Raw genomic sequence first — 27743 nt, 5'->3', positions numbered from 1 at the left:
GGATGACTGCAGAACTGTGTTAGTTCATCGCTTGCTATTTCATATGTTTTGATTTGCTAAACAGAATCATTATTGCCTTTCCTCTCCCATTTGAAAATCTGGAAATCTAGGAAATCTGGAATCTTAATGTTGTTACCAGAATCCTACCTCAATTCTTATATTTTGCAAGCATATAATTTATTTTCATACATAATAATAACCTTTTCAATTTCACTTCAGCACCAAAATAGACCTGTGAGGCTGAATTACTGTGTTGGAAAAAACCTGTCTTTGACACTATATATGAAATAACTTAAAGGAATAGCTTAAACAAAACAATCCCAAATCCTACAAAAACATACCTTAAAGAGATAACCATTCCTGATTTTGTTTTGTACACTTTCAAACTGAGACATATAGCCACACATAATTGCAAACCTGAGAGGGGAAAAGAAAAACACACACACATACTTTTTGTGATTTAAATAAACCTTTGAATCAAATTACAAAATATTTCAATACCTAATGCACACATTTACACTCTTATTTTTCCATCTGAATGGCTGGATGGAAGTTTGGCATAAACTATACATATTCAGGAACAGACAAAAACACAAACCAAAACAAAACAATGGAAACAAGGAGAAGTTTAAATGACACTATTTGGGCTGTCAGTTAAGTGAAAAAACGGCTTTCTTCTCCAAAATTTTAGCCATTTAGTTCAGAGTGCAACACTTCCAGACTGGCTATACTATTGGCAGCAGTTTACCTTAACACATTGTGCTCTGCACTTCACTGGGAACGTGAGCACCACCAGCTGCAGAAACTCACCCAGGAAGGCAAATGCTTGGGGTGTGCCCAGTAGGAAGCTGTACACACCTCAGAAACATTCGCAGTTAGCTCCTATCCTTCTCAAGTATCCCAGTGCATTCCTGCACTTCTCACATTCTTCTAGTATCCTTAAAATTTGAAAACATACACATTCTGCTCTAACAGGATCACTACTGCTATTACTAGATGTCTATTGCAAAGATAGATCATTATTATTTCTATTATTATTACTATGATTATCATAAATTGGGGATACTGAGTGGTAAAAGAAATGTGAGATAATTTCTATAAAATATTTGTATTGTTAAGCAGTTATAAGTGAAAATATTTTCAGAGGTAAACCTATAAAGATTCAGACCTCCTAAGCAGCACTAGTATCTTACTGACGCTCCGCCTAAATTTCTATTGCTTTCTTCTTATTTCTTCAACAGTTACAGAACCTTTCTGTATAAGGAATCTCTTGCACTGGTATCAATTACACTTTCCTTGCACCTATTTCCATTGGTAATAAGACAACTTTGCACCTCTGTATAAAACTAATAGAACCACCAAAGAAATAGTTAAGCAGCAAAACCTCATGTAGATTATTTTACTAATATTTTTCAGAATTTTGCTTTTTTTATCAAATATTTTACAATGCAACACCAAAAAAAAGTAATCCTAAAAGAAGGAAATCAAGTTGAAGTCCAGAGGAAAACATGAGTTATGCAAGAAGCTTACTGAGTTAATTATGACAACAAACCACAATCTGTATGGCACACACTTTATAAGCACTATTAAACATCAGCTTTCTTGAATTTCTTTATATAATGTAATTATTCAAGCTCCAGTGAATCCTCATTAAAATGTCATTGCTAACAGAACCCAATAAATTATTTTATTGCTTAGTTATACCTAACGGTTTTAAGACAGATATGCCCATGCTACAGGTCATTTTGGTCAGTAGTTTTTTGGCCAGTAAGTGTTCCTAGGTAAGGCACAGAGTCGGCAGAAAAGCAGTTGAGTTTGTAAGAGCTCCAGACAGACTGTCAAACACTGTTGAGCAGGGTGTTTGTTGTGACCAACGTGCACTGGATAAAATCCAGCTAATGGCAGCACTAGCACTGACAGAGCTGCAGCCGGAGTGCATTTCCTATGGGAACGAGCTGCAGTTGAGGGAAAAGGCAAGCGGTGGGGGTGAGGAAAGTTCAGGTATTTAGAAAGAGGGGGGAGGTAGTGAAAACTTTATTAGGGTTAAGTAACTCAGGCAACATTGCCCCTATTCCCTTCACTCATTAAGTGCTAATCAGATAAACTCAGCATACCATAGCTAAACGGATTGCTGCTACAAAAGAAAACAATGAAAAGCGAACAAGCTAATCCAGCATCTTGCAGTATTTCCCTGTCTGTGCGTGACAAGAAAGAGGGCCTTAGTTTAAACTAGTTCAAAGAAAAACTTCTACTTACAGCTAAAATCTCTTGGGTGGGAAATCCCAATGAAATTTTCACTGAATTAAAAGTAAGCTAACCTACTAACTTTAAATACCCATCATTTTTCCAAAGGCAAAAAAAATGTCTTTCATTTCTTTATTGTTTTTTTTAAATTTGGTTTGGTTTAGTTTTTTAAATTTTATACTTTTGAAATGGACTAGACAGCCAATTGATAAAAAGTAATTATTGAATTTTTGAAATTCTATGGCATTTTGGATATTAATTTCATTTCTAAAAAATGCCCCAAACAAAATGGGTTGTTTTAAAAATGGTTTTGTTTTAAAAAGGTGTTCTTTCTCTCCTGAGAAGAATTTTTAGACATTTTAAATAATTTTCAAAGAGTTTAAAATGCCAGGCAAACTTTTATTTTCAATAGTGCAAAGGGTAATATTAATCATTGAATGGTCTACATTGTAAGGGACCTTAAAGATCGAGTTTCAAACGCCCTGCCATAGGCAGGGACCCCTTCCACTAGACCAGGTTGCTCAAAGCCCCATCCAGCCTGGCCTTGGACATCTCCAGGGATGCCCATTCTCTGGGCAATCTGTTCCAGCGCCTCACCAATCTCATGGTGAAGAAAATGACCAAAGAAAATGAGGCAGGGAGTAATGAGAAACACTTCCATCTCAGTCTTTCCATGTCGTTCTTTCCACGGCCCCGGACGCCATGGTCACCTGCCCCATCTCGTGGTGACAGGAGGAATACTAAAAAGGTGATCACACAACACCATGCAAATTTCTAAAGAAATGGTAAAAAGCACATCTGTTAGAAGTGCAAGCAATACTGGTTCTCTGCACAGCCATTACCTCCCTCACACCCTTTGAATATCAGAGTACTGCTTACAGAACTTTCACGGACAAAAATAAAGAGGAAATGGTATCAGCAAAGAGCTGCCAGGAATGACCTTTTTGCTGAGATGATGTTACTCCCGGGTAATATAAAAAAAAAAACAGCCCCAGACACATTCATCTAGATAAACACAACAATAATTACCTCATTAAGGCTGACATAGTACTTCAGTTGGTGTAAAAAAATGTTATTCCCAGATGGAAGAAAAATTACTGACACAGTGTAGCAGCATACAATTAATCCCCACAATTAGCAAACCTTTATTAAGCATAAACACAATCAAACAAACTCAGTATAATAGGTGAACACCGTGTTCCTCCATTACAAATGATGTTGCGAAACTCAGGCTTGCAAGAAACTCTAGCTGACAGAGATGGATGCCAAGTACCTATGCAGCCATCATGCAGGTCCTAATCAAAGTGAATTAATGTTTTCCCTTCTGGTGTTACATGTGTATTCGGGCCAGGGAAAACTGTAAGGGGCATATCTCACCTATTGCCAAAAAAAGAGAAGCAGGTTGATACAATAATTTTATCAAGCCAATTTGAATTTTAATATCAAAAATGACACCTACACTTAAGACTCTGTCATCCACAGCTTATCCTACATGAGACAGATTTACAGAAAAGATTTTGAAGTCTCAAATAAAGATTAAACCACACTAGGGCACTTAAATATGGCATTATTTATCTTTTCCCTGATAAATTTCACGTGGTCAAAACCAGAAATAACATGCACCTTCCCAGACTTGTTCCTTCCTCTCCTATATACCCTTTCATACATCCCAAATCTAAAAAAAACCTTTTATGTCACATAGACTTTGGAAATGTGTGGGTACAGGTTACATTTAGAAATCTAGATCTCCATTTTAGCACCTCAGTATCAATAGGAAAGGAAAACATCAATTTTTTTAATTGTATCTGACAAGACTTTGCAAATGGGAAGAGAGTTTGTGACATTAACCACCACCAAAGTTTAATTCATGAGGTTCATAACTGTTTTTCATTCCCTCCTCCTTATCTGAGAAATATTTAACATGTAAAGTAGTGTGAACAAAGGCTACTGCGTGGGCAGCACACAAGAGGCCCAGTGAAAAGAAAGTTCATTCCCACTCCAGTTCTAAATGTGTTCTTGCATCTCCCCACCTCTGCAAGGCTCAGTTCTGTGCACGCCACTTTACATTTTAGCCCCCAACTCCCTCACTCATCAGTTTCACCCACTTATATATTCCGACAGTCTCTGCAATGTAGTGAGACCCACAGGATTTCTTTTTGACATTATTTCAATGAGATACCAATTTTTAAGTAGGGATATTTTGCAACTGAAATTACTGATTATGATCCCTGTTGCACTGCCCTTCCTGAGATCCCAGTTTCGCACACTTCATATTATATCACTTTGGTACCAAGAAATTTAATCTACAAAAATGCATCTGACAGGAAGTTTCCACAGAAAGGTAAAGTATTGGTTTGTATTGGTATATGATCATCCTCATGGGGATACGGAAGCAGTGCTTGAGAATGTCTAAGATGGCCAACACACCAAGCAAGATGTGCCAAGGTGCAAAGTGAAGTGTTTAGGGGATTTTTTTGTTTGCAGAGGTTTTTTTCTTAATGGAGATTGAATTTCACTTTCCCTTTTCTGGAAATATAACTGAGTCTACAATGTAGAAACTGGCAAAAATACCCTTTTCATATTAAAAATTCACCAGAGCATTGAAGCTAAGCTCCAGGGAAACAACAGATGTAGCACACATTTGTATAAGTAACACTTGCAAAAACATGAGAAACAAACCCCTACTTTGGTTTAAAAAAACCTCAAAGGTAAGGTCATTAAGAATTCTGGCTTTATTTATTGCAACACATGCAGTATACCAAAACAAGGGAAAATGCTGCTGTTAATGTGTATTCACAGAAGTTCACTAGCAGAACATGTGGATGCCATGTTCAGCATTCCTTAGGCTGTGAAACCCACAACTGTGTTAAATTCCTGCTTCCAGAAATTTAACTTTTATTTTTATAACAGACAGTTGTTACAGATCGAAATACAATCTTGAAGAAATTACCAAGATAGTCTTCACAAATGTAGAAACAGAGTGAAAGAACAGTTTTCAGAGACAGTAACACAACAATTCTCCTTGACAGAAATGTAATACGCATCATTAGGTTGTCAGAATTATTTCCTCTGTGACCATTCTGGCAAAAAGCTTGTAGTAAGCAGATCTTTTCACATATCAAACCTTTGCACTTGCATGAGTATGCTGCAGTGTTTCACTGATCCATTTACTTCAGGACAACTTACAGCTTTTGAGAAATGGACTCTGAATTTGAAATTTTCAATTGTTTAAAAAAAAAAAAAACGTAATTCAAAGATTACTGACTAAGATTACACATAATTAGGAACAAAGATTGCTGTAAAATTTCTTTGGTCTTTCCATGAATCAAATACAGGGCAAACAACTACTAGCTGGAAACTTTGTATTTCTGTACAAACTACCAATTCCTGAAAAATCCAACTGCATGATAGGAACAGACGCTTGTCACTTGCAAGTTGTCTGCCTCATCTAAGTTTAAATAAGAGATAATTAAGGGTAGAAGGTAACAAGCATTTAGTTAGAAACAGCTGAGAATTTAATTTTAAAAGTTCTTGGTAGCGTGACCATATCCTACAACATATTCCAAAATTTTGAAGAGTTTTGTTTCACTGGAAAATTATTTTCATGCCATTACATCTTACAAACCTGACAAATTATCTGTTAGAATTCTATTACTGAGATGGAATGTTCACTTTTTCTGTGGGAAGTTTGTGTAAAATCACCAAAACACCCAAATGACAATGACTATTTGTGTCCTCAATGGAACCAACCTGTACTACTCTTCTGTAGTGTTGCCTGCCAGTGAGAGACCGTCCCTAAGCTCTGGAACTCACTTCCATGGAAAACCCAGGGCTTTGAAAATATCTGTGCTTCTGATGAACACTCATACACATGACAGAGAAAACTCTTGGGGGGAGGTGTGTTCAGAAAGGGTCTTCACTTACAGCTACTGGGTTTTCACTTGCTAACTTCACTTGCACCTATAAATGAGACGTGCTGTATGACTCCCACCAACAGGTGACTTCTAGAGAGTAACACAAACTCAAGAGCAGCACCAAGTTTGTTTGTGGCAAACAAACCAAAGCTCAATGCAAAGAATTACCTTTTTAAGTAATTGTCCTGAAAATCTGCCGTAAAAGTAATCATTTAGTACTTTGCAAAGCCTGTAACAAGTTCTCCTCAACAAAAAAGGAAGTGTGGGGATCTGTGCAACAGCAGAGAAACCTTCCAGACCTCTTCCCCAAACTCCTGAAGTAAAACCAACAACAAACCTCCCATAAATATAAAAATTCAGTTTTGCAAAAGAATTTAGAAAAAAATTTTAAATGTTTAGTTTTAAATAAAAGCACTGTTTTTATGCATCTACATTTTGTTTTCTGTAACTGTAAAGTTGTAAAGCAGCACAACTATAAAGCAACTGTAGCACAGTTACAAATTGTTCACATAACACTTCTAATTAAAATCTGGGTGATAAAGATGCTCCATGTCCAAGATGAGCTGCAAGGATTCACAGCTGTCCTTTGGGAATCACTGACCCACAAAATGAATTTGTTTGAGGCTTGGAAAAAATAAGAGGACCTGCAATGGCTGATGATAACTTTTGCATGCGAGTTCCTCCACAACTTGAAAAACTGACACTGGCTGAACAAAGCCACAAATCACTTAGAATATTTACTCTGTCTTACTTTAGGGTGTTCATACAAATAATAAAGCTATGTTTTTTTCCTTTCCAGTGTTTCCAGTGTTCAGTTATTTAGAGGTCAACATTCAAAAAGTCTGAAGGTTTTTGATCTCATTGGCAACTACGAGATTAAGTATTGTCACATGTTTTCAAAAATCTGGATTCAGATATGAAAATTATTTGCAGCTGCAATTCATTACCAAAACCAACTGACTAAGTCAAGATATTTTGCTTTCTTTGTTCTGCGTAAGTTTCCTCAAATTTAATTTGAGGCTGAATACTGTCAGCATTCCAATCAGTAAGTTGAACAGTTGGAGAGTTGATAATTTTATCATACAATTTTACAGAAAAATATAGGTGATACATTAAGAAGATATTATGGCATCTTTTTGTTCTTAACTGAAGTAAATATCAAAAGTAAGGCAATACAGCTGAACTCTAAGCCTATATTAGCAAATTTGCTCATGGAATCATTCCACTAAATTCCGTTGGTGGACACAAAAAATGTGTTCTGTCTCACAGACATCTTATAGCAGTTCCACAAAACAGAAAAATACCTGCTCTGGAAAAGGGATGCTTTTTCCTTGTATAACTCTGTCTACACTAGGGCAATTATGTGTGTCAAGGTGTCGCAAGAACTTGTTTATTCAGTAAATATAATTTTCAAGCAGCTTCCAAAAGAAACTTCCAAATGGGTCCACAGACCTAACCACTGCATGACAGGCACAGTGCACATTTTTAATGGAAAATAAAAGAAATTGTTAAAAAATGGCTTTTTCTAATATTTCTAAATATTAGAAAAACTTCTATAGAAGATTTAGTAAGAGACAATATTCAACAGCACAACTCCAAATGATCCTTTAGTCATAGCAGGGAATATTTTTAGATCAATTCAGCTCCATTGAGGAATTCCTAATTAACTTAAAACCCAAAAGAAATTTACTCTAAAAATAAAAACAAGAGTACACATCTAAGCTAGGGATATTGGTAAGAGGTTCTATAAATACATCAGAAGGAAAAAAAAACAGAAATGAAAGTGCAGAACAATTAGTAATGAGGAAATAACGGCAAAAGATGAAACCAATGAGGCTGAATTTAATTTCTTCCTCACTTATATCCCCCCTGCTCCACAAGGGTTAACTGTAAGTAGAGAACAAGGTACAGGACCAGGAAAAGAATAGGCTATCATTTAATCCTCACTCACTTAGTAAGCCATAATATATTAAACAGTTTAAGAGAACACTAGAAATAATGTATGAGTGGACAACATAGATAGTAGCTATACCAAACGTGAGTGAAAACCTCAGTTGTGCTGATTGGAAATATCAAACCCCCTCAGAAATTAGTAAGAAATCAACAAAAAGTTTCTTCAGTCAAGGTCAGAAAACCAGCTTGGTCATCAATAACTGATACAGACTGACATAGCCTTATATGCAACAAACAGATGGGCTCATCTTACATAGGCTAGGATTATTTACCTTGCACAGCTTTGGAAAATGTTATGTTAGCGGTGAGATGAAAAGGAAGGATTTTGGTCTGAGACAGCATTGCTTTCACACTGACCTTGCACTCATGCTGAGCTTCTCATTTCTCATTTCTCTCTGTTACAGCCAGCAGAGAGCCTGTTCAATTCACAGGACTCCCTGCCCAGACACAGATGCCTACTGCCACTGGAGATGCCCTAGGGTTTCTCACCACTTCTGGATGGTGGCCTGGAAGTGTAGAGACCCCAAAGGTCCCGTGTGATATCTATCATGCCACGCAAATATCCTGGCACATCAAATGGTTCATGCTGCCTTCCAACTCTCCATCCCCTGTAAGCACAGGATCAGGCCCTTGCTCACATGCAGGCACATGTGACAGAGACAGAACATCCAGGTGTCCATCTGGAGCTGGGCACTGCCCTTCAGCTCTGATCTTGACCACCCACTAGTGATCCTAGCATCTTTTAGTATAAATACTTGTTCTATTTTTTTCTTTTCAGTTGTTTTCTCTCTTATAAATATTCTTATTAGCTATGGATTTCATATTACTTTCACATATTATTTATTAATAACTTAATTGTATTGCGTCGTTATCTGTTTATACACAGTCTTTTCTATTTATAACCTCGGGTAAAATTCTGTTTGTGTACAACATTGGGAGAACAGTTTTTACAGGGAAGATTCCCTAAAATCTTATTTCCTGTTCATGGGGATTAACATGTGAAATAATGTTTAGATAAACTGGAAAAATTTGCATTAGGCCACAGTCAAAAAATATAGATCTGGCACAGAGCTGACTACAGAAGTCTTGTGAGTAATGCAGAAAGCCCCAACAGCAAGCAAAAAGGCAAACATAGCTGCTATCAGGGAGAAGGAGAAGTGTTACAAGCAAACCAGCCTAACCTGAAGACAATACACGATAAATTATTCTGCAAGTGCATAAGCATACAAAATAATTAACACAAGATTTTTGTGAAAAAACAGGGTAAAAAAAAGAATTCTGGCAAGATAAAAAAGCCTGGGTAAGAAGAATGCAACAAATGAGATACACCTTGTTTATGTGGCCTTTGACTTTGTCCTACCTGATGTTCCTCAAAACATAACCATGGAAATATTTAGATTAAATCACCTGTAGAGATGGTTGCAGAACCAGGTTCATGAGAACCTGAGCATCACTATAGGTGTCACCCAAAGATTCGTGCTGGGTCCATTATCTTCCAATAATTTCATTAATTAAGTTAATGATTTTAAAAAACACTTTTGAAATAAAATGTTAATCCATGAGGGGATGCATTTACAAACCTAAATGGCCTCAAACCTCAGAAATGGTCAGAAATAAACATGAAATCAACTAAACTTTATAAAGAATAAAATAGAATAAAACAAGTTTAAAAAATAAGTTACAAAACAAGTCCGACTGGTTAAGTAGCAGCACAGCACAAAAATATCTATTGGGACCACAGATTGAACAACTATTGCTATGCTATACAAGAATATACTAATGTTCCTCTGGAGCAGGGAAGTCCATTCTGCCTCGTATTTAGATTGACACAACCATTACACTTACATCACACTTTAAAAATCATGCAGTAAGTCAGAAAAATGTCAGAAAATAAAGACAAACAGATAATATATTCCGAAAAAAAATTACAGAGAACTATTTTAATCTATAATGTCTATCCATACCTCTTAGAAAGACATCAGTTGAACAGTAATATAAACCTCATGTTCACTTGCAACCCAGATACATGAAGGATGAAAACTGCAAACCATACAGAAATCCACTGCCTGTTACAAGATGCAGTAGCTTAAAAAATATAAGATTTTCCTCTTAAACCTCTCAGTTCGCCTTTCTGAGCTAACCTCTGGAACACATCTCCTTACACTCATAATTCTTCCCCTGCTAGACATTCCTGCCAGGACAGAATCTCACATGTGAAGTCCAGCAGACCACCTACATCTCCCTGCACAATATGTAAGGGTTTATCAGCATAGTTTCTGCCAGTAAAGCTGTATTTATACTAGGATATTATAAGTCAGTCTTGGGGGCTGAGGAAGAAGGGAGGAGCAGGATTCATACTTGAATGTGATTTTGTGGTTGTTCATACACAGAGTTCTAGCTGAGAGGGGTATACCAGCATTACCCTGAGAAGTGGCCATGACTGTGGTGAAGCAAAGAGCAGAAATGGCTTTAAATTGTTTTCAGAAAGAGAGAAAGCAAGACAGAGAATTACCTAATTAAATGACAATGTCTGTGACTAATCAAGTATCTAAACCTGAGATAGCTGACACGTGCTCCCTTTGTTGGCAATGGAGATGTTGTCAACTGAGCCCCAGGAGAAATTCATCTCACCCTCATGCAAGACTAAATGAGCAAAATTGACTCCAGTGAACTGCACTCCAGAAGTGGCTGATTCCTTTAGATTGTGAAAGGAGCCTGGGGTAAAAGTATTTGTTTTAGGTATGAAGAAGTTTGGTGAAATCCCATCCCACAAGTACAAAGACAAAATTAATGAAGAATGTATAAACCAAAATTGAGAGGAAATTGAGCTTACTAAAATTTACTAATAAAATACTAAGGTGAGGAACTATCAGCTAGAACTCAGCAGAATTATCTTTTACCTGATAATGCTGATTTGATAAAAAAATATTTATATTTGCAGAGTTTGTTAGTTCTGGCAAGGTCTACAAAACTAAACTAAAAGTCACGCTTGGAGAAAAACTGTATGATGAAACAAAAAGTGAGAAGTTAATTCAAATTTCCAAAGTCCTCTACGTCTATTTTTAATTATCACAATTTAGACTATTACAAGAAAAGGAAAGGGCAAAATTGAGGATCAAATGACATTCTTTTGTGAATTGCTGCCAGGGAAAGCAAATGGAAAACTATGGCTTCTCTGAGCAACAAAATAGTGGCTTAAGCAAATACTCTTATGTACATTTCTTGGTACTTACTGAAGTATGGTTATTGAGTTGTTTGACATGCTATAGTAAATGCTTCACAGAATATTTCAATGTAATTTTTAGCAGCAACTGGTGATAACTGAATTTCATAAAACTATGAAAAAATATTAATGACTAATTTATGAAACTGATGTCAGACTGTTTTTTTTTTCTTTTTCTTGAACTTAATAAATGTACACAAGTTGGTAAAAACTTTCTCAAACTTACCACTGGTGACTCTCAGCACTCCCAGCATCCAGCTGAATAGCTTTTTCAGCTTTAATCTTTCCTGTAAATGGAGTACAATATATTAAAGGATTTATTGTACTCTTCCACATTTTAGGTGACTCCCAAGAACAAAGCAATCTGATTTACTCTAGCAGCAAAGAAATTGCTTCCTGTTCTTAGAAACATTTAGACAACAACATAACATCCTGGCTTTACTTCATTTACATAGTCATACACTTACAAATAAGTATATATAAACTATACATGCAATTTTAGTGTTTTCCTTTAAAATCCAGTTCAGATGCAGTTAAATCAGGGAAGGATTGGACTGGACTGCCAAAGGAGGCTGTCACGTCGGCAAGACTGAAGAGCCTTAAAAGCAAGTCAGACAAGCACCTGTCAGAAGAACCAGCAAAGCCGTTTCAATGCCTTGGGTAAAGGAATAAACTGGTTGAAGTTCCTTTCTAGCACAAAGCCTTCCCTTGAGTTCCACTTTTAACTGAATAAAGATGACAGTAGGTGATTTGATCAAACCCACGCCCCCAGTAAGAAGTTCAGATGAGATGCTAGCTGTTTGCAGAGTCTCAGCTGCAACCAATTAAGTTGCACTGACATTTTTGTATTGTAAGTTAACTTCATAAAAACAAAGAATAGCATACACAGTCCGCCTACCCAGTGGAATGAAAAATAACCATGAAACTACTGCCAGCTCTCCTGCAGTCTCAAGCCCTCTGCAGCACTTCCAAAAACTGAGATGAAAAAGGCAGCCGCCACCCCCACTCATGAGAATGAATCAAACTAGGCTGCTTACTCAACACCTAAGACTCCCTTTCATTCCATCATTCTTTATCTCTCCCTGTCTTTTGCTATCATTCATCAGCTGAGGTTACATGCAGTTACAGAATCACAGAATCTGCTGAATTGGAAAAGACCTACAAAGATCATTGAATCCAATTCCTGGCTTGCACAAGACCACCCCAAAGAGTCACACCATGTGCCTGACAATATTGTCCAAATGTATTTGGAGCTCTGTCAGGCTGGTGCTGTGACCACTTCCCTGGGGAGCTGTTCCAGTGCCCAGCCACATTCCAGTGAATAACCTTTTCCTAATATCCATCCTAAACCTCCCTAACACAACTTCAGTCCATTCCCTTGGGTCCTTTCACTGGCACCACAGAGATCAGTGTCTGCCCCTCCTCTTCCCCTAATGAGGAAGTTGTAGCTGCAATGAGGTTTCCCCTCAGTCTCCTCTCCTTCAAACTGAACAGACCAAGTGACCTCAGCTGCTCCTCACGCGGCTTCCCAACAAGGCCCTTCACTGTCCTCGTGGCCCTCCTTTGTATGCTCCCCAATAGTTCAATGTCTTTTTTACATTATGGCACCCAAAACTGCCCCCAGCACTCAAGGTGAGGCCGCCCCAGTTCAGAGCAGAGCGGGACAATTTCCCCCCCTGCCTGGCTGGTGATATTGTGCCTGATGCCCCCCAGGACACAGTTAGCCCTCCAGGCTGCCAGGGCACTGCTGACTCATATTCAACTTGCCACTGACCAGGACCCATGATGCTGCTTCCCAGCATGTCATTCCCCAGCCAGTCCATACATCCAGGGTTGTCCCATCCCAGGTACAGAATCCGACACTTTCCCTTGTTGAACTTCATACAGTTGGTGATTGCCCAGTGCTCTGATTTGTCAAGATCTCCTCTGTGAACTTGCTCTGTATCCCTTCCAGTCCCATGTCCAAGTCATTTATGAAGATGCTGAAGAGCACAGGGCCGAGAATGGAGCCTTGTGGAACCCCCCTAGTGAGGGGTCCCCAGTCTGATGTTACCCCATTGACTGTAACCCTTTGTGCCTGGCCCCTGAGCCAGTTGCTCACCTATCCCATGATGTGTTTATCCAGCTGTGTGCTGGATATTTTGTCCAGAAAGATCCTGTAAGAGACAGTACCTAAAGCTTTACTGATATTCAAAAACATTATATCAACTGGTTCCCCTTGATCAGCTAGGTGGGGTACTTTGTCATAAAAGGAATTCAGGTTTGATAAGCAGGACTTTCCTCTCATGAAGCTGTGCTGGCTGCAACCAATGACCATTGTCCTCCAGATGTATTTCTATACCTCCCAGAATAGCCTGCTCCATAACTTCACCAGGCACTGAAGTAAGTCTGACAGATTTATAGTTGCCAGGGTCAGCTGGACCTCTCTAGATTCCCAAGACCGCTCAAAAATTATCAGGAGAGGTTTTGAGATGACACCAACTAGTTCTTTGAGGATTGCTGGATGAATCTCATCAGGCCCCACAGATTTTTAGCAATCCAGCAGAAGCAGCAGATCCTTCACAATTTCCAGGTTGACTGGGAATTGATCATTCTTGCAGCCATGGTACTCCAGCTCAGGGCACTGATAACTCCTTGCTCCATCATCCATGTTAAAAATAGGCAAAGAACACATTAAACATCTCTGCCTTGTCCATGTCCCCATTTGTGAGGCAACCACCCTCATCCTGTGATGGGCTGATGTTATTTCTACTCTGCCTATTGACATTATACATTTGAAAAAATTCTTTATTGTGCCCCCACAATCCTGGCTAGCTTCAAGTCCTGGTAAAAGCAAAAGATCCAGCAACAGAGTTTACTGTTTTCATTTACTTTGTGTCATAATCCACACTGCACTGTAGGATTTATGTACAAAGTCAAATTGCTACTAAAGCAAAGACAGTATCAATTAAGTTGCTAGAACAATGCAAGTCTTCAGGAATATTTAGATGACAAAAGGATTGGAAAAAGGAAAGACCTTGAACAAACTGAGGTTGACTGTGGAATATGTTACAAACGCATGAAGGCATCACGCTGCCTTTAAGGATGACAAAGTGCAGCTGAAACTGCTTTGTCAGTGACACTGTCACTGCCAACACAACAAAAAGTCAATGAGAGGTGTCACAAAAGACAAAATAACCCAAACTTGCGTTACACTTACAAAACCAGATTTGGTGCAGCAAAAAAGTAAGGGGCAATGGAGAGACGAAAGGGAGAAGTACACTGAGATAAAGGCAAAAAAGATTATTTTAAAAACAGTGCCTTGACTGGAGGAGAGTGACACAGTATAGAGAAGATGTAGGTTTTAATGTAATAAAAAGAAGGCCAAAAAAAAAAAGGGAAACAAACTGTTCCTCTAGCCAATATCCATCCAGAAAAAAAGGGCAATGATTTTAAAAGCTACCAAAAAGTGCTATGATGAAGAAAATTAAAATACTGTAGAGATTAAATTGTCAAACAGGACACATGGGGAGAGATGCCTGGAAGCAACATAAATTGTCACATGCCACTTCTGTTTCTGGTCAACAGTTCCTCCACATTCACAGAGTTTCATCCCCACCATCACCACAAAAGAGACTGCTGATATGAAGGAGTGCTCCCTGACCACAGGAAAGCAGAAAAACAAACCTTGACCCAGCCTCAGCATTTATTTATTCCTCTTGCTCTCCCAAAGATGTAATTAAGAAACTGTGCTAACAACATCAGGGAGTTTTCACATTCTGTATCCATCTGTTTCTCAACAAAATATAGGATTTTAAGGCAATCTACAGAGATAACAGCCTCCAATTATACCCACTATACTTCTCTGCCACTGATTTTGGATCTCTCATTGAGGAAAGAATGAACTGAAGTTGCAAACTGTGCTGGTTTACTGCACATTATATTATCATTACAGTTCAAATGCTCCCATCTATTGGATTGCAAGTTCCTTATATTGGAAAACTTGACCAAAGCTCAACGCATGTTTCACTACATTCATATGGCATTGTTCATAAACATTTTTCCTCTTACCATCAGCTACATATTTCCTCTTCTCCTCAGCATCAGTAGTCATCTCAAACAGATCTCCATAAGCACGTGCAAGCCTCCAAAGAAAGTCCACACAGTTTTCGTACTGAAAGTAGAGGAGAGCTACATAATTAAACTGAGCAGAATGTGATTTAAACAGTTTACTTTCACAATGTTTAAAATTAATAACATGCTTAAAGCAAGTAATCAGAAGATGGCATAATTTTTTGTAAATTTTCCATCCTTCTACATACTACTTTTAGTTCATGTGAAAACCAATTGACCAATCTTCCATGGACAAAAGAGAATACAGCTTTTGGAAACACCCTAGACTGTCTAAAGAGGGTTAATTTTATAAATCAGTTTAAACTTCTTTTAATATAAACATATTTATATATAATATATAAAATACATTTTATATTACATATAAAATATTTACAAGGTAATCCAGCAAAGCACAACATGAAAATATCCCTGAACAAAGGTATGTGTATTTTCTTTAGGGAAGCTGTAAGAATCCACTCACTCACAATATCTCATTTACCTTCCTTGGTATTCCAATATTCAGATGAAAATACAGTCAGAACTAATGTTTGCCAAACCAGAATAAAATGGTACACTGAATTGAGCACTGCACATCAAACCACCTTTATATTTTATCTGGAGTTACATATGGGCCCAGTAAAGCCAAAGGAAAAATTCACATGAATGGTATTAGAAAGGTATGAGCAGACTAGATGCTCACAGATTGAGAACAGTAGGCCTGGTTACTACTTAATTCTACAGGATTTTCTCACACAGACTATTCCAAAACCAGCAGAAGTAAGTACAACTTACATTGAAAAAAGCCCATGATTTTTCTTTGTTTTATGGAAGAGCTCCTATGTCAAACAAAGCCTCAAAGTCATTGAATTAAAATGGGATAAAAAATAGTAGAACTCCTATGTCCATACAACATGAATATTGACACCACTTGGTAATACTGCTTTTGGACTGTATTTTAAAAACATGCTTGAAATTTCATAGTCCAATCCTACGTGCATTTTAAAGCTTGTATTTAGTTATCAAAAGCAGTGTAAAGTATAAATTAATAGTAACATAATATTAAGTTTACCCATAATACCTTGTCATCTTTCTCAAGCAGCAGTCTGAAGCCCTCCTTTTTATCAACCTCTGAACCCTTGTGCAAATTGTCCACCTGCTGTAAAAAGTTAAGTAAGTCTTCATCTTCTTCCGATTTCACCATGGCATCAGGTGATTTCATACATCTCTTTTCTTCCTCGGAGTCTCCTTCAGAATCAGTATGAGCGGTAAGGTAACTAAAATCACAGAAAATAATAACCATTTTTTTTCTTAAAAAAAAAGGCATTGTTAAATTAAAAATCAAAAATTTCAGAGTACAATGTATCCCAGTTATCCAACTTTAAAGAATTTTTTATTAATGATATCAAGCTCATTGTTATTATTACAAAACCTCTATCTTCAAAGGGATAGCACAGTCATATTCCAAACATAACAGGTAAGTAATTATACTGCTGCCTAATACTCCATGAAAAAAATGCAGATACATATTAGAAACACATGTAGCCTTGTGTTTCATATGCGTAACACTTGAAATCATTAATGTGTTTTAAGACATGCTCTGTAACCCTGAATAGGCCTCTTCAACTCTTCACCTCAATTTCCCTATTTTTTGAACAAGGAATGAGCTTACTAACCAAAATATGAGAGCTATAACAATCAGTTATACAATATTTTCTTAAACACTTTTAAGATCTAAATACAAGCCAATAAAATCAACACCATTGTTATAAATTCCTTATTTCTTCTGAGCATTCTGAAGTTCAGAGTATCTGAAACTGGAAAAGAGCTTATATTGATTCATGATGCTTAGTGCACAAGTACTAAGCACAAGGCGGTCAAGGGCAAAGAAATATTTGCAAAAGCATAAATATCACACAGAGATAAGCAGGTGGCCTTACTGTCCAAAGTGCTGAGAATACATTAGGGTACTCCAATTTATAAGAGGAGCAGCTGATAGCTTTGTTTTTAAAAAGCAGCCTTTTGCTTATGTACTAAAAATGGACAGAGCAGCCTCATCTTCTGCATTTCCACTTTTGAAAATATTGTTCTGGGGAGAAGTAATAATGTAAACCTAGCAGCTGCCAGGTTCAGAGATTTTCTAAATGGTTACTATGAGTAACCATGAAAAGCATGGAATGTACTATACACATTAAGTAACTGAATAATCGGAGTAGACCATAACAGTCAGAATATTAAAAAATTTATTTCTTTTTTTCAGAAATATAATCAGGACAGAATGCTAGCAGTCAAAATGAAGGTTATAAATCATGGCTTTCAAATATTCTGTTTCCAATATGTTGCTTTCAGAACAGATGAGTGTATCAGAGCAGATACACTTCCAGCCTGTAAATGAACACGTACAAATGCCTATGAAGCTACACAAGTGCTAGATGTGGCATGACAGTTTTGCTGCAAAATTAACCCAGTGACACCAGAAAGAGGAGACAAAAATACATTTGGACAAAACAATATATACACAGACCATGCGTACATGTTCAAACTGAAAAATATCATTGAGCAGAACAGAGATGGGAAACTTCCTATGTTTCTCCAGATTTGTTTTACAAAATCTTGATGATGCTGAAGTTGATGACACATCCTATGCTGTATCTTGCAGAGACTATATTCAGTCACTGAACATTTATTTTCATTTCCTGAAGCATGTTTAAAAACACAGCATATTGTTCTTTAATAGTAATTTTGAAGTGGGCAGATATATATGATGGCTGCATTTAACCAAATGTATAAGGGAGTTCCTGAGGAGTGGGACAGTCTTTTAGGTCCAATACAAAAGTTTGTGATGTGAAGTATGCTTGGAAAGTATCTTTCCTCACATGGTTTAGATGCTTCCCCCTAATTAAAAGATAAATGCACTGAGGATCTGGGCAATTCCTAACCTAAAATAAGGGCACTAGATAATATAAAAGAGCAACAACTAAGTAGTAAAGACTACTACTTCCTTAGTTATAGGAATTTGGGCACTGCATCAAATGCCACCTAATCAGGTAGATATGAAAGTCAGGAATCAGTGTTTAGAAGTCAGTGTTGGTGTTGTATTCTTTACCTATGCTGTATAAACATCTGCTAAAATTTTTATGATCACTACTGTTCCCATGTTAGATAACAGATAAAAATTATTATTAGAAAATGCTATTCTTCCAGCAAAAATATAATGGCTGGATGACAAATACAAGGTTGGGTTCACACCTATGCCCATTGGGCTGTCAGTCCAAACAAGCCCAGCAGAGATTTCTAGCAACACTATATCAAATGTCATGACAAAACATCAAATTGAGGCCAAACATCAAATTCACATGACATCAGGTAAGTCATATATTTATTGGGAGACTCATAGAAAAAGTGTGAAGTAGGTCTCTAACAGACCATGTGAACCCATAAGGAGTTAATTACAAAACAGCAGAGACAGCAGGGTCATGTCTTACCCATTCCCTCTCACCTCCACTGTACTTGCAAATTCTCCTCTAGCTCCTCTATTTACCTGCTTTATGAACCCTCAAAGTATTTCAATGTGGAACAGACCCTCTTAAACATTTATTAGAACACCATAAATTTCAAATAACTTGTTGGGCAATATCTGCCTTCAACAAAGCAGCTAACAGTCTTATATATCTATGCATTCTAAAGCACTGAAATCAGTACTGACACAAACAGAAGTGGAGATTCTTCTTAACACAGTTTAAAAACTCCAGGACCTTAAGGTCTGATAACACTACTCCAAAAAAGACATAAACAGAAAACAAGGAATAGTCATTATTGTTTGTTTTACAAATATTCCATACAACTGAAATCTGCAATTTTACCTGGTATTTTCCTGCAAGAGGTTTTATCAGATGATAAACAGAAAAGTGATTAACAAGTGATAAACACATTGATCAATATTTGAAAAAACTGAAGAATGTTTAAAAAATATCCAGAGTCAGTGCCAACTTGTTTTCACCTTTATTACCAATAGATTTTAAATAAAAGAGAGAAACAGTGATAAGAACGTGAGGAGCAACGATCAACCAACAGGACTCAGTTGTATCACAACGAACTGTTCAAAGTTCAAAGGACAAATGGAAAGCGTGCTGGAGACTCACCCCACCGTGGCTAAGCAGTTCAGTAAATCCCAGCACCTAGTACGGGATTAAAACAAGCTACAGGGTATAAAACACCCCTGCGGTATAAACACAGTTGGGTGGTTCAAAAACTGTGTCGGGGTGTCTGTAAATTGGCAGACACTGGGCCTAACCAGGTATCATTTGTTCACAACACTTCAGCTTTTACACAGATCAAATATCATCTGTCATCTCCCTGCCAACTTAGGAGAAAAACACAAGCTGACACGAACACCCTCTCATCTGCTCCGGCCAATTCCACAGAAAGGTGATTTTATGCCACAGATGGATCTGGATCAAATTTGCACTGTATGATTCAGCAAAGTGCATATCCATCAGTAATGATAAGTGGCTTTCAAGGAAAAGTTTGGCAAACTGGATTCTTAAGCCAACTGAAGGTTGGGTTGCATTTAAAATAAATGAACAGCAAAATAAATTAGAAAATGCTAAGTGAAATGATACTCAGAAGCAGGCAAGGGAAATTTCTTTTCCTGTTGACTAAACTATTTCAAGGAAAAATTATAAATAGAGCATCTGTCAGAAAAGAATTTACTGCAGTGAATCTTTCTGGTGTCTGATGCCAAATGCAATCTGAAGAGCTTGGATGCTGGGCCAGCTGAAGACGGGCTCCAAAATGGCACTGATGTCCAGGGTTCATCACTGCCATATCAGGGAGGAAACAGCTTGAAAATCACAAAGAGGAGAATTCGTTGACATGCTCCATTCCAGGTGATCATCTAGACACAATTTATTGTATTTGTAAATAAATCAGTGCTTATTACACATTCTCAAAGGCTAAACATTGAAGTTTTCACTAGGACATTACTGATACTGAAACAAATTTTAAAAAAATAGAATACAGAGAAGCACAGACTAGAAACCACAGACTTCACCATTTAATGTCTCAACCATTCAGTGCACCTTCCATTCAGACTGTCATTATGTAAAAATATAGGTCATTTATTAAAACACATGTGACATTTCTCCACTTAAAGAAATACATAATTTTTGAAAGGCAAAACAGAAAACTTCTCTTCCCAAAGTGTTGAATACCAACAGTGACATTGAGAATATGCCCAGAGCAGATCAAAGGAGTGAGGGCCTTATCAGAGACTGTCAGCTTCCAATATTTAATGAAAAAAATAGGTAGTACTAAAAGCTTTTCTGGAAGAAGTGTACAAACCTGAAACCAATGTAGTCATCCAGCACAAATCCATAAAACTCTTCAGATTAGTTTATCTGTCAATTCCCAGCATCTACCCATTTGTCAATTAAAAACAGAAGTGCTTAACTCAAGCAAAATTCTATCTTCTAGATCATGAAATTACTGCTGAGGCAGTGAAACACTTTAGATGAGAGTACAGAAAGGTGAAAAAATATTTTATCAGTAACACAGAGCAATTTTTTTTCTGTAGTGCAAAACCAAGCACCTGAATGCACCATTATGTGTGGAATTAGCCACAGAAGAATATAAAACAATGCACGTGGTGTAATGCCTACAGCACATGAAGTAGTGATGTAGAGTAACTAGAAAGAACCCAAGTGTTCCTATTGACCCTCCTGGCCATGCACCAGTCATTAAAATTACAGAACACCTTGGAAAAAGTTATATGTATTACAACTGTACACATTAGGATTAACAATCTATTTGCAAGAAGAAGAAAAAAAAATACTATTTACTTAAATGAAATCAAATTATCTCAAATTTAGAGAAGATATGAAAAACAAACACATCAAGTACAAGGTGTTAATAGGAAAAAAGCCCACCTCTTTTCATAAGGGACTGAAAAACAGCATTGGGAAAGAACATAGCCAAATGACTAATGCTAACTGTAACCTTGAATTATCTTCCTTGCTTCTGACAGTACACAAATACTTGTCAGAGAAGGCCTCTCTTAAGGACACACTCAATGCTCTTGCACACTATAATCACTTGTATTGGATCACTGCATCAGCTTCGTCACACAGAAGAACCTGAACACACGAGTTTCCTTGGCTTGTTTTCAAACAGCAACACATCACTCCTGATCAAAAACCAGGATTTTCTCAAATGCTATGTGTGGAATAACCCCTCCATTGCATCTGTGGACCTGGTAATTCATAAACTGGTCCCTTTGCCTTATCTGCATCTCTGAATATTTCAATCATAACATGAAGGCCTATGCAAACCAACCAAGGGATGAAATACTCTAAGAAACTAAAAGAACCAAGATGTTTCCACACCAGATGAAGGAGGACTGCAGTTGAATATTTATGCCAACCCTGAATACTTAAAATAAAGAACTGGTTCATAATAGAATTGACAAGTCTTAAAATAAGGTATCAAAATATAAGACTTGTGAACCATGTGGGCTGGGATGTAACACAGAAAGAAATTCTGCTCACAGGAACTGAAAACGAATGTGGAGAAACTGTTAAATATAGAATTCCATTAATATGCAGCATGTTAGCTGTCTCCAGAATATTACAGTTAGTTAAAATATTTTAAAGAGAAAAGGTGACATAAGATGGGCAATTTACAGACATAATGCTGCCTACACAGACGTGTAAGACGCTGAGAAGTAGCTCAAAAAACTCAGTTGCTACAAACATAGTATTAGTAAATTGCATGTAAGTATCTAATCTGATTACACCAAAACAAAGTTGTAATTACAGGAGATTAATGTCAAGACAAAAATACAGTGCCTCTCCTGGACTCCTGGTACCCATCATCCCCCAGTGTGTTCCTCAACTCATGAGAAAAAAAGACCCCATTAACTATAACGTGACTACAGGATGTGATCAAAACTAGGAACTTTCTACCTGACTGAGTCAGTACTCTAAATTCCTCATGGTCACTTTTTGAGCCACCAAAGAGTGTATACAACAGCTCATATACATAAACATTGCCACTTGTGCAGAGGTTCTGCTCAGATGTAGCTTCCATAGTATGCAATACCTCTAGGCAGAACACGGTAATAACTCATCTGTGAGGCTGATAAAAAACAATTATCAGGAAAAGCACATGAGCATTTGTACAGTTCGAACAAACTCTGTCAAAGACACTTTGCACTAGAAGACTTTTAAAATTACACCATTATTCTGAACTTTGCCTCTCATTGCATAGCTATGTAGCAATACTGCATCAGGGTTACCAAACACACTCGTAAAAAGAATCTGTATTATGCTTGGCATTAGGCCAACTTCAGCCATAGTGTAGACTCAGAGATGGTCACCAAGAGTCTCCTCCGATCTAAAAACTGTTAATCTGAACATTTGTAATTATTTTTTCCCGAAGTATAAAATCTATATAAAACTTTTAAACGGCTCCTGTTTACAGTTTCATATAGGTAATGATGCAACTTGCACTGCATGTGTACAGTAGAATATACAGATTTGTATTAACTCACCCTCCTTCACTTTCTGCCTCCTCAGAGCTGGTAGTTTCTCTTGCACTAGGAGCCGTCTCTGCTTTTCTCCGCCTTGCTGCTCTGTGTGATGGGCTAACTCTCTGAACATCACCCTTTCCCTGAAGCTCATTTCGAACAAGCTCTTCAAGTTTTGGAATAGCTTCTTTCAGAAATTCCACCTCTCTCTTCAGTTCCTCCACGCTTAGTAGCAGGCCATTCAACTTTTCTAGTATCTGAAGTTGCCTTCCATGTAAAACCATTACTGCTCCTTGCTCATCGGGAGCCTCATTTGGCAAGCCCACAGAATTAATTCTGTTACCTATACCCTGGAACGCACGAATACGCACAGCTGCACCAGGCTTTCGGATCTTGCGGTAACAAACCAGCACCAGGCTTAATCCAGCAGTCCCTGCCATTATGCCCAGCATTAGTCCTTTATTTTCGAAGGGAGACATTTCTGCACGCTCCTAGAATTGTGAGACAACAATAAAAGAGTTTAAGATGTTTCCCAGTGCTCTACGCAAGCGACTTGCTCTGCTCTGAAACCACGAAAGGATAAAGCAGGAAGAACTGCAGACACAAAGTTACACTTTTTGCAGGTTCTGCAAAACGAGGCAGCAAAAACAAGACCAAAGTTGTTTTGGGGGTGTGAGGGGCGCTGGCACGTGGGCAGGCTCGCAGCCTTCACTCTTAACCGTCCCGGCATCTCGGGATTTTTTTGTTTTAATGCGAGAAACTCATATAATCGGATTTTCCGCCACTGCAGAGAGGCGGAAACCCAGCTGTCAGGCCGGAGCGTCGCCCGGAGGGGCGTCACGCCGGTCCCCCAGCCCCACCGCGCCGAGGGCTGCCGGAGATCCGCGCTCACCTCCTGCCCACCCCGCAGCCGCCCCAGCCCCGGCCCCAGCCGCCCCGGCAGCGCCGGCCCCGAGCCCAGCGCCGCCCCCAGTACGTACGTACGGCCGGGCCGGGCCGGGCCAAGCCGGGAGCAGCAGCGCGTCCGGCCCGGAGCCCGCAGCTCTCCCGCCGCGGCACAGGGGGCGGTGGCGGAGCCGCCCCGGGGCGGCGATACCCGGATCGAGGGGGCCGGGCCTGGGCCGCACCGCCGGCCGGGCCGCCCGGGTGACGCGCGCTGCCCGCTGGAGGAGGGATTCCCGCAGCGCTGGGAATCCCGGTGGGCCGCGCTGCTGCTGCTGGACGCCGGCTGCACCTGCCACGGACGCGGCTCGAAATATGCCTTTCTAGAGCAATGTACCCGTTCGTGTGTCTGTCCTCAGTCTGGTGGCCGCTCGATTTCACCGATTTAACCTTTTGCTACTTCTAGGCCACAGAGAAATTGTGTTTCCACTGCATTGGTGGAGACCTGAAGCTGCAAAATCACGGAGAAACCCCTCCCAGTTGCTAGGAAGACGGGCAGTCCCGGCACAAAAGCCTCATTGCAATTTAAGCCGTCTAAGGGCCCAAAGCTGATTTTACCAAAGTCCATTATAGATTGCCCAAAGTCTGGAGGAATTTACCATAGAATCATGGAGTGGTTTGGGGTGGAAGGAAACCTTAAAGGTCATCTAGTTCCAGTCCCCCTGCCGTGGGCAGGGACACCTTCCACTAGAAAAGGTTGCTCAAAGCCCCATCCAGCTTGGCCATAAGCACTTGCAGAGTCGGGGCATCCACAGCTCCCCTGGGCAATCTGTCCCAGTGCCTCACCACCCTCACGGTAAAGATTTTTCTACGAGTGTCTAATCTAAACCTATTCTCTTCCAATCTGAACCCACTTCCCCTTGTCCTGTCACTCCATGCATTGCCCCATCTTTCCTCTAAGTTCCCTTCAGGTCCCAGGCCACAATTAGGCCACAACAAAGCCTTCTCTTTTCCAGGCTGAACAATCCCAGTTCTCTCAGCATTTTTCATAGGAGAGGTGCTCCATCCCTCTGATTAAGATGGTTTTCCTCATCTGGACTCATTCCAAAAGATCAATGTCCTGTGTTGGGGACCCCAGAGCTGGATGCAGCAATGGAGGTGGAATCTCACCAGAGCAGAGGGGCAGAACTTGGATTTATTGGAGTGTGGGAGGTATTGCTCCTGTGCCCATGTGAGATCACTTTTATTGGTGACTCTCACAAGACTCTCCTTTGCCCTTTATGACAAAATGATCTGGCTCCTGTTTCTGGCCTTGGATGGAAGAAGGATCACCACAGACAGCCTGCTCTGACCATTTGTCTTCCTGAAGGCTTGTGGAGAGCCTGTGCACAACATCCTGCCAGAATTTACAAGCATAAAACTCGTGTTGTTCTCTGTGAGGCCTTAAGGAAACCATCATGGATACCGCTGTGTCTGTGCAATAGAAGAACCACTTCAGCAGCTGAAATTGTCCTCAACCATATCAATCAGAAACAAAGGAACACAATTCTTAAAAAAACATACTAATTGCCTTTAAAAAGTGAGCAAACTGCTGTTCAAAACAAAAAAGTACCTAAAACAGGTACCAAGAACTCAAAATTTTTCAGTGTTAGTACAAATTAGCAATTGTAAATCAGTCTAATGTCTATTTACTGTCAAAGAATTGAGTTTAAATCAACTACAGCTCTAAAATATTTTTTCATTAAGATCCTGAGGATGAAATTGCCCTTATGAGACCAAACTACAATCTGAGACAAAGGCAGAAATTTGTTAGAATGAAGAAATGAATCCTATTTCAGTATTTTGCAGGTTTCCCAGTTACAATATAATAAAAACAAAATGTATAATCTGTTCATATATTTGTATTTTAATTTTTTAAACAAAGGATGGAAATCTCTTCAATTTTATGGAAACCTCACTAAACTCAATTATTTTAACAAATTTCACTCTAAGTAATGTTTTTAAGATACACAATACCTCAGTGTTTTAAAATGGAACAAGAAAACATAAATCTCCATATGCTGATAGTGTTTCAAGTGTTCAGGAATGGTAATATAAATGTGTTGGAAAACCTTTAATTTTTGTTTTCCTTTTTTCAGTATATTCTGCCAAAATCCTTCCATAAGCCAATTAAAACAGGAAAGGATTTTAAAAGAGAATTAATTAGAGGACAAACATAGCACAGAGCTGAAACAAAGTACTCTGGATGCAAAAAGCTAAGCAAGTATTTTTGAAGATTTTCCAAAGCGACTGTCTCAGGCTGCAGGCCTTAGACAAGAACTGTTTTCAAAATAATGGCCCAGGAGAGCTACCATCTACAGCTGCCTGGATATGTAGCAACTATGAAAATCAGGTCACCTGTCTGGTCCCAAGAAGTTAATGAATATATGTAGAAACTTGCTGGAACACAGCAGCTTTCCAAGCTGGAGAAACGTCAGTTTACCTAGATTTGACATAATTCAATTGGCCTAAATTTTATATATGTTCTAAAAAACTGAAATAAATGTTTTTTAAAAAGTACTGTTCTTCTGCATATGAATTTTTCCTAGTTAAAAAAAAAAAAAAATGAAACTGTGTACCTGAAGTCCTAAAAAACAAGTCCAGACAACCATCTGGACTTGTAATATAACCAACTTGTAATAAAATGGTTAGCCCCAAATATTTTTAGTGTTTTTTCAGCCTTATTTCCTAAGAACACAAAGTTTATGCCCCCGTGTTGTCCTTCTGACAAGCCATACCATGACACTTTCTCCACCCACTAGCTCCTGAACATGGAGCTTAATTTCAGCCATTTGTGACAGAATATGTCAAGATCATAGAACTGTAGAATCAGAGTGGTTTGGGTTGGAAGGCATGTTCATGATCATCAAATTCCAACTGTCCTGTGATGGGCAGGGACACTTTTCACTAGAACAGGTGGCTCAGGCTGTATCTAACATGGCCTTGAACACTTCCAGGGATGGGGCATCCACAGCTTCTCCAGGCAGCCTGTTCCCATGCCTCACCACCCTCTGAGTAAAGAATTGTTTCCTAACATCTAACCTAATCTCTCTTCTTTTAATGTAAACCTACTTGTCCTATCATTATTTGCCCAAGTAAAAATCCACTTTCCCTCTTTATTTTAGACTCTTTGAAGTATTGAAAGGCCACTCCAGGTAGTTTCAAGAAGGCCAGCACTTTGGAGTGGCACGACCTTGTGAACATCCTGCCTCCCTCCACCCCCAGCCCCCGGCAGATGCACAGGAATGAACTTAGCACACCAGTGCTGCAACACTGACACACCTGCACAGGGCACCAGCCTTCTTACAGCACTATTTTTGTAAAACCAGGACAGGCAGTTTACTGGTCTTTTGGGAAATTTTGAACTTGGACAACATTTTTGTGTCATAGTAGAAAAGTTAGGACATTATTGAGTGATTGTGTTCAATGGATCAGAGAGCCATTACATAGTAAGTGATTGATGCATTCTGTTTCCAGACAAGGTAAGCATAATCCGCTGGTGGTTTCCCTTCTGTATGGAAGGCATTTGTGTTTTACAATTCTCATAATTTTCTTTAGCTGTAATTCTTCTGTCCATTTTCTTTCATGATATGCTGTTCTTTCTGAAATGCCCCTCCCTCCCCCACCCCCAAGAGATTAATCTATTGCTTGTAACAGATACAGAAACCTTTAATGAGCTAGTAGCAGTTCATACTTATTACTTCAGCAGTTGTCTTGTAGGAGTAAAGTCAAATATTGTTAATATGTCACCAAACATTGTGAAAGCTTAAATACCTTTGACCAGACTTGCAACCAGCCTGCCAGAAATCCTGTCTGGATGTCAGAACAGTCAGAAATCACTGTTCTGTCAAGTTTGGTTAAATTCTTCTGAATT

General features: G+C 38.7%; 1 protein-coding gene across 2 annotated transcripts in view; it reads right to left on the bottom strand.

Annotated features, from left to right (window-relative positions):
• RMDN2 (regulator of microtubule dynamics 2) overlaps positions 1–24082 on the bottom strand; it is a 46718-nt gene extending 22636 nt beyond the window's left edge. The window contains exons 1-6 of one of the 2 annotated variants that reach the window (XM_038132498.1): positions 23929–24082; positions 22973–23439; positions 16505–16700; positions 15385–15487; positions 11561–11621; positions 342–417 (exon numbers count right to left, since the gene is read on the bottom strand). In XM_038132498.1, coding sequence (XP_037988426.1) covers positions 342–417; positions 11561–11621; positions 15385–15487; positions 16505–16700; positions 22973–23427 — 891 coding nt within the window. In that variant the 5' untranslated portion in view covers positions 23428–23439; positions 23929–24082. The remainder of the gene's footprint in view (positions 1–341; positions 418–11560; positions 11622–15384; positions 15488–16504; positions 16701–22972; positions 23440–23928) is intronic. The other variant, XM_038132499.1, reaches the window with a different exon arrangement.
• Between the last annotated feature and the right edge of the window lie 3661 nt (positions 24083–27743).

Source organism: Motacilla alba, chromosome 3, assembly GCF_015832195.1.
Source record: "Motacilla alba alba isolate MOTALB_02 chromosome 3, Motacilla_alba_V1.0_pri, whole genome shotgun sequence".
Taxonomy (NCBI): domain Eukaryota; kingdom Metazoa; phylum Chordata; class Aves; order Passeriformes; family Motacillidae; genus Motacilla; species Motacilla alba.
The sequence above is the reverse complement of the archived record's forward strand: the minus strand, read 5'-3'. Positions and strand labels throughout refer to the sequence as shown.